This window comes from Macrobrachium nipponense, chromosome 26 (genome assembly GCF_015104395.2).
Source record: "Macrobrachium nipponense isolate FS-2020 chromosome 26, ASM1510439v2, whole genome shotgun sequence".
Taxonomy (NCBI): domain Eukaryota; kingdom Metazoa; phylum Arthropoda; class Malacostraca; order Decapoda; family Palaemonidae; genus Macrobrachium; species Macrobrachium nipponense.
In genome coordinates, this window is record NC_087215.1 from 66,015,739 (window position 1) to 66,024,380 (window position 8,642).

Here is an 8,642-nt window from a genome sequence, read left to right on the forward strand (position 1 = left end):
GATTATTTTGAGAGAGAGAGAGAGAGAGAGAGAGAGAGAGAGAGAGAGAGAATTAAGACAAAAAGACATATTGATTGATAATTATGAGAGAGAGAGAGAGAGAGAGAGAGAGAGAGAGAGAGAGAGAGAGAAACACACAGTGCCTGAGGACAAATGAAAGTAACAGTGAAACATCGGCGTGCAAAAAAAAAGAAAAAAGAAAAAACGGACAACAAACAAACAAAGGAAGAATAAAAGAAGACCGAGAGAATGAAGATAAAAATAGTACGCAGCGTTCGAGGATAACGAAAGGTCAGAGAAACGGCGGACGGAGGACAAAGGAGTAGAAGAGAAAAGAGAGAGAGAGAGGAGAGGGGAAAAAAAGAGAAGGAAAATATCTCAGAGTGAAGTCGAGAGATAGATGGAGTTACATTAAAAGGCAATACAAACAGATAAAAGTTGTAGCTACACAACTGAAGTTGGAATATTCCGCGTTCGACACTTTTATAGAGCATGACTCCACCCAGGAATTTAGACGTTTAAAATACATGTCATACTGTGCTTTATACGCATGCGCACATAGACTACTATGAGATTCAGGGCTTCTGTAACACGGTTTTTTGGCAATAACTTCATTACGTAGGTTGAATAAATTTGGTATTTATAATGTAAAAGTGACTTTTTTTGAAGACGGGCCATCTTACTCAGAGATAAGGTTTCGAACGCACTCGTTACGTAACTTACGACAGCATTTCTTCCTTCTTTCTCGATGGATGATTGACTATACGTAACGAAGGCTAGACCTCTGGCAACAATGACATAAAAATGTAAATACAAGCAAAGCAGTACACCTTTATGAACTCTGAATCCTCTCCACTGATAATTGTCATAATGAACAAACCAACAAAATATGTTAATAAATACAAAAACACTTCGATTATTAGTCTAACTCCCAAAATAAGTGTCCTAAGAAATTATAATTTACTTTATAGGTCACAATCAGATTGACAAGATGTAGGGAATAGTTGGTAATTTTCAAAGACATAGTAGACAAGCTTGATTTGATAACTACTGTATCCAATGTCAAGCAATTTTTATTTATCGGCTATCTACCTATTTACTGAAAAAAAAATAGACGGTACCGTATTTTGGCTTTACACCTTCACCAATAATTATCGTCAGAATAACTTCATGAGGCTCCACCCACTTTGGCCTCGTTATAATTCAGGATAACAATGAAGGCTATCATGGACATTGTTGTATTAGAAAATCTAACTTCTGGCTATAAAAACTCATTTCTCGAGTAGTTGTAAAAAGTTCTAAATGATCCTCAGGGATCCCAGCAGTTGGCCTAAAACGTTTAATTCATGTATATTGCTGCTATTACTAATTTTGCGGCGCTACTTGCTAACAGTAGTATTACATACGCTAGCGCAGATACCCCACCCACATCTATGTATCGTTCCGCCATTCATTGTCTTTATATCCAACATTGGTGTTACGACTAAAGAAGAAGAAAAAAAAAAATATATCGGATGATCCGTTGGTCTGCTGGAGATTTAGCACATATAGCTTGTATTTTACTTTGGATAAAAATCTTATTTTAACGAAAATAGTTATATAAAGACTGTTTACATACAATCTCTCTCTCTCTCTTGGTGGCATAGTGAATAGTTAATGGAAATGTTAAAAATCCTGAATGACATTACAAGTATTATAATCACGTTAGGCTAAATACAAATCAGACCATAAACATGTATTTAACTAGAAACTGAATAATTACCTATTCAGGCTAGAGTAAGTATGGCCACGGGCTTTCTCTTGACTGTATAAAGTTGCAAGTCGTAAGACAAATGCAGTTTTGCAACCACGGGGACAATTCCAAATTCTGTTAGCCATTCATGACTACTATGGGTTTCAGAGGCGATGGAATAAGGTGAATGGGTTTCTGTCTGGTGGATGGGCGGGGCAACATTTCGTAAAACGATGTTTACCTTGCTTACGTAATGAATGTTTTTCGACTCTTGGCTCGCAATCATTGGCCATGGCGTCGGCTAGATCATTTTTACTCTATAAAAATAAGAACTATCGGGTTTAGCTTATTGATAATGCTGACAAAACTTGTGTGTAGTTGTATAATATACTTATCTCAACTTTCAGCTACATCCGGTGCTTTGATAAGGAGCAAAATCCAAAAAACCGTGTTACAGAGGCCCTGAATTTCATAGTAGCATACTGGCGCCTATGCAGACAGTTATCCTTGATGTTGAATTATATGTAAATACGTTGATACGTTTATAAATTATATATATATTATATATAATTAATATTTAATAAATTATATCATACATATAGTATATATAAATATATATACCTAAATATATATATATATATATATATTTTATCTATATATATATATATATATATATATATATATAATATATATATATATATATGCTATGTGTTTTGTGTGTGTATGTATAACACAGAGAGGAGAATGAATAATATATATATATATATATATATATATATATATATAAACATATATATATATACCCACATATATTTATTTGTGTGTGTATAATAAGAGAGAGAGAGAGAGAAGAGAGAGAGAGAGAGAGAGAGAGAGAGAGAGAGAGAGAGCGAGAGATCCATTAATGCACATGAATTTGCAGACAGCGTAAATGCATAGACGTTTCGTGAGCTGTTTGAGAACGGACAAATTCAACGAGATCAGATGACGCAGATATGAAGCGGAGTTTGAGCGCTCTGTATATCCGGCAACAAGTACCACCGAAGTAAATTGAATAAAAACATAGGATTATCTTGTTTTTTAAATGTTCGCGAAAATCCTCCTCGTTTCGTGAAATTGTTTTGATTTTGCAAAAGGAATAACCGTGGAAAGAGTAGAGTTCAACAAAGCACAGAAATTTAAGCAGAGAGAGAGAGAGAGAGAGAGAGAGAGAGAGAGAGAGAGAGAGAGAGAGAGAGAGAGAGTATTAAGGGACTCAATTTAATCATTCTAATCTTTAATTCTGTGAACATTAATCATGCTTCCTAAATGTACAGCCGTAGTTGAATTTCTACAATAAGAGCAGATTCATCTTATCGAGTTATTGTTGTGGATATATAACGCCCATAACTTATTGTACCGTGTTATTGTTGTTTATGAATAACGCCAATTACTTATTGTCCCGGGTTATTGCTGTTTATGAATAACGCCAATTACTTATTGTACCGCGTTATTGTATTGTTGTTTATGAATAACAACTGTAACTTATTGTACCGTGTTATTGTTGTTTATAAAGAACGCCAATAACCTATTGAAACATTGTCTTACCTATATTAATAATTCAATAAAGTAATTTAGAAAACGGTACAATACACACACACACACACACACACACATATATATATATATATATATATATATATATATATATATAATATATATGTTTATGTATGTAATATAAAACACATTTAAGCAGTAAAGTCATTGTGAATTAGCAGTAGTGCAAAGATAAAATAAAAAAAGAAAGATTGAGCAAATAATTACACCAGTGAGTGAAAATGATAGAATTGGCATTTACTCTTTCAGATTTGGAACAATTTGGACGCAGATGCACCGTCAATACTACGAATATTTATATCCAGTCGAATTGTAAGAATATTGTGAAGAATGAAGCACTACGTCTTACTGTTAATGTACCAAATTACGAACGTTATATCTTTCTTATTTTTTCCCGTCCTTTTCCCGATATTAGTTGGTGAAATTATTTTAATACTGTCTAAGTAGCTCCGTGATCGTATTGGGTCTTAATTAGCAAAAGGGGGTTATGTCAAATAACGTGTTTTTTTTCCCTTATATTATATATATATATTATATAATATATATATTATATATATTATAATATATATATATTATTATTATTATATATTATTTTATACCGGCAATTGAAACACCAAGCAGGGAAGCGCCCATCTACATGTCAGTAATGATTAGTCTTATCGAAAACAGTCAATAAAAGTGTACATGTGTTTCCTTTGGCCTTTTTGGGTTGGTTTTCCTACTGATATTGTTAGGTTTTGGGCCCCGTTCCCTGCTGGTGTTCAATTGCTGTTGATTGTCAAAGCAAGATATGGACCTCAAGTTCTAACAAAATTTAGGTTGATAACGAGTGATAGTACTTACTCGATGTCCCCAATAGTTGTACAAAATGCTGTTCCGGGTTTTTTGGCCTTGGTGTCCTAGTATATATATATATATATATATATATATATATATATATATATATATATATATATATATATATATTATATATATTGTGTGGGATGCTTGCCACATACATCCATGTTGAGAAATGGAAATGAAGGGGTGACAAATTAAATCCATAGGTTTCTTTAAAATCTTGTCAATGAACGATAAACCAGACATCAAGACGACAGTAGCGGGAAGCAGGTCCGCGCTTGGGTCACTACAATGACCACTGGACAGTGACTGACTATGCATATGGCGGGAAATAAATAAAGCAGTGTTGACACATCTAATTACAATGTTGCCACGATGCATAATGAAATAGTGGTCTCACAGTATGTGCAATGGGAAATATACATGGAAACATAAATATAATTCTTCTTTAGAATAATGCAAAGCAAATGTACAAAATGTTCATAAACTGTACGTAATGTAATCAATATACAGCATAACATTAAATATCTATACACCTCCCTCCCCCTTTACGCTCGTAGCAGTGTCTCGAGCGGAACATTAATTCCTCTGAGCTAGTCGAGGTGAATGACGAGGGACATTGGAGGGTTCGAATGATGGCTCTCTTTCCTGGCCAGGGCAAGGGGACACAGGGACTTGGGGAGAGGTGTCATCACTCATATTAGCCACTGGGCGTAAATGTCTTCGGTTTCGAAACCATACACGACCACTTGGAAGGCGTATTTCATACTTTCTTGACATTCCGCGGCCCATCACGATGCCGACCTTGTCCCATCGAAGCGTCGTTGAGTCCTGTATCCTAACTCGTTGGCCGATGGTGAGTTTGGGTAGAGGGCGGGCATGAGAATTGTAAAGGCTCATGGCCTGGTCGGTTTGGGCAGCAGTGCGATGGTCATAATCTTCAGTCTTAGTTTGCCACTCCTCTGTGAATGATCTGGGGTGAGCCGGAACACAAGTGCGGAGAGGATGGCCATAGAGGATCTGCGCAGGGGAGCGGCCAGCAGGGTTCGGTGTATTCCGAAGCTCCAGCAGTCCTCTATCAAAGGCTTCACAATCTATGTTCCCGGATGGGGGCAGTCTTGATGATAAGGTTTCACTGCAGCTTCTGCGTGTCCATTAGCCTGAGGGTAATGTGGAGAAGTGATGATGTGATGAACTCCCCAGCGGTCGGCAAATTGCTTGAAGTCGTGGCTGGAAAATGGGGGTCCAGTTCGTAAGCAGAGTGGAACACCAACCTCGCGGAAGAAAACACAGAACATTCTTGTAACTCTGGCTGCAGTTATGTCACGTCCACAGGGAACAACTACAGGCCAGCCTGAAAGTCTATCAGCAATAACAAGGAAGGATTTCCCTGCTACGTGGAAGAAGTCAGCTGACACACTTTCGAAGGGCCGGGATGGATGGTCGTCACACATGTAAGGTTCTTGTTGCTGACTAGGGAGAAGCTGTTGGCAGGCCTCACAGCTTTCTACTTTACTCTTGATATCTGCATTGATACCTGGCCAGAATACTGTCTGCATTGCACGATGTCGAGTAGCTTCAATCCCTCGATGGCTGTCGTGGAGTCGATCCAAGGTGCGTCTACGGAGGGCTGCAGGGATGACGATCCGGGGTCCATACAATACTAACTCTCCATCCGCGTAAAGGTTGTCCCGCAGCTTCCAATATGGGAGGGCGGAAGCGTGGAGATCATAGCGGTTGGTAGGAAAACCGTTGGAGACGTAGTGAACGAGAAAACTGTAATCTTGATCCTGGGATGCGGCCGTGCGGATTTCTTGTAGAGACTTGTCTTCTTCGATGATGGGTCCTGTTGCCTGGTCGTCAGTGGAAGTGGCGGTGCTGGCAGCAATACGCCTGACATGTGCAGTCGAAGTAGTGCACTCCTCTTCATCTTCAGGTGTGGGGCGACTGGTTGGGGAGCGAGACAGGGCGTTTGGTATGCAAAGTTGTTTCCCTGCGTGCCATACTGCAGTGAAGATGTAGGGGGCCACTTTCATCTTGAGGCGTGGATTCTCAATAGCATCTAAAGTGTAGTGATTGAGAATTGGTATCAAGGGGCGATGGTCAGTCATTAAGGTGAAATGTTGAAGTCCAGACAAGTATAGACGGCACTTAGCTACAGCCCAAGTGACTGCAAGTAGCTCCAGCTCTATGTTGGCGTAGCGAGTCTCTGTATCCGTAAGGAAACGAGAGCCACACTGGACGAGACGCATCTGACCTCGGCCGTTATCTTGAAGTAGGGCATAGCCGAGACCGTATAGGCGTGAGGCATCTGTTTGTAGAACCCCAGGCGAGGCAGGATTGAAGGGTGCCAGGACAGGTGGTGAAGTCAGAGCTGTCTTGACTTTCTTAAATGCTCGCTCATGGTCGGGCGTCCAGACGAATGAGCGTTTGGGGCTCATAAGTGGACGTAGGGGCTGTGCTGCTGCTCCAATGTCTGGAGTGAAGTCGGCAAGTTGATTGACGAGACCCATAAACGACCTGACGTCTGTGACATTGGACGGTGTCAGGAAGTCGCGTATAGCTGATACCTTGTCAGGGTCTGCTGCAATACCATCGGATGATAAGACATAACCGCAAAAGTTAACTTTAGGGGCGGCTACAGTAAATTTCTCCTTGTTGAGGGTGATGCCATACTGACGGCATCTGGTCAGCATTTGGTGCACGTGTTGTAGGTGGGAAGGGAGATCCTCGTCGGAAAGGAGGATGTCATCTACCACCTTCACACAGTTGGGAACACCTTGTAGTGCCATATCTCCACGGAGGCAGTATGCATCACCTGTTGCTGAAAATCCCATCGGGCCACGACAGTGCTGGAATCTTCCATACGGAGTTATAAATGTAGTCAGGTGGCGGTCCTCTTCTGCCAACTCCATTTGCCAATAGCCATGCAGGGCATCCGCTGTGGTGAAGTACTTCGCAGTAGGAGAGATGTTGCGGACGGCATCATGGGGCGTAGGTGAAGGGTGTGTAGGGCGGGCTACCTGAGAATTTAGGTGGGTATGATCCACAGTGATGCGCACACCTTTGTCCTTGGGTACCAAGACCATGGGATGGCACCATTCAGAGGGCTCGTCGCCTGCTGGTCTGATGATTCCTTGTTGCACCAAGGAGTCATGTTCTTCTTTCACTTGATCTCTGAGAGTGAACGGAATGGGCCTGGGTGTATGCACAGCGAATGGTGTGGCACCAGGTTTCAGGTGAATCCTCATCAGAGGGCCTGCCATTTTCTTTAGTGGCTGGGTTTGTAGATCCTTCTTGGATATGAGGACGTCACTGAAGTGCCGAAGAAAATAGTCCTTACTAGCTGCGGGTGACGTCATGGCAGAGGCAGGAAACTGAGCGCATCTGTTGACATGTGTTACCTTGAGGATGGGCTTCGGGAATTCCAGTGACACTATGGCGAGAGCTCGGCAATGTTCACGGGAGAGGAGGGGAGTCTGGATATCCTCATGAACATGTATGGTTGCTGAGCAAGACTTGTTGCCAAGACGAAGAGTTGCCTGGAAGCATCCTACAGCCGGTGTCATGGGGGATCCATCTGCAGTCACAACGTCTGTCATGGGTGGAGGTTCGAGCCTTGTCCGAGGTATGCGGAGTGCATCCAAATGTATGGTGCCAATCACTGTGATGTCTGCTCCTGTATCGGGGATTAGCTGGAGTTGTGCTGATATATCCCCAAATGACAGAGAGACAGTGACTGGTGTGGGGGACTCGCTACCCAAGTTATCACCCACGAAACGGCAGCTGGGATTTGACTTATTAGGAGGAGGTGAAGCTGTGTACCCAGTCTGACTTTTCTTGGTCGACCTGCACATCTTCTCAAAATGTCCCTGTTTCTGGCAGGTCTTGCACTGAGCTTCCTTAGCAGGGCATTTCTGAGTACAGGGCCAATGACCCGTGCGTCCGCAGTTATTGCACGATGCACCCGTGGCTGGGCATTGTCCGGAATCGTGCTTGCGAGAGCAATATTGACAAGGGTCACTGTTAGGAGACTGGTGAGAATGTTGGTCAGGAGATCGATGAGAAGTCCTCTTCTGTAGACGCTGGTTCTTCTTGTATGTAGATACTGCGTTGACCTGGCTAGGGGCAGATGCAATGGCTGATGCAGTCGCACGTGTAGATTCGTAGGAGCGGCAGCATGTCACGAACTCTGCGAGGGTAGATGAGGGTTGGAGGGGGATAAGGCGTTGTATTAACTCTTCGTCTCTCACACCCATCAAAATTACCATCTGCAATTGCCGTTCGGTGCAGGAGGTGGGGTTGCCAGTGCATAAGTCCACTTCATCAGCGAGATCCTTGAGGCGTGCGTAGTAGTCTGCAAACGATTCTCCGACAGCCTGTTTGCAGGACAACAATTCCCTGCGTCGTAAGGCAAAGTGATGTGTTGGGAGGGATGCCCAGTGTATGCGTAAGCAGGCGCTGGACGTCCAGG

General features: G+C 42.0%; 1 protein-coding gene across 1 annotated transcript; it reads right to left on the reverse strand.

The window, feature by feature from the left end:
* Nucleotides 1–5,262: 5,262 nt before the first annotated feature.
* Nucleotides 5,263–8,439, reverse strand: LOC135199700 (uncharacterized protein K02A2.6-like). The gene has a single exon (XM_064227855.1). The coding sequence runs from the start codon at nt 8,437–8,439 to the stop codon at nt 5,263–5,265; it is 3,177 nt and encodes a 1,058-aa protein (XP_064083925.1).
* Between the last annotated feature and the right edge of the window lie 203 nt (nt 8,440–8,642).

Excerpts from the sequence above, each read along its gene's own strand:
- LOC135199700 (XM_064227855.1), bottom strand. The coding sequence starts at position 8,439 with ATGGTAATTTTGATGGGTGTGAGAGACGAAGAGTTAATACAACGCCTT.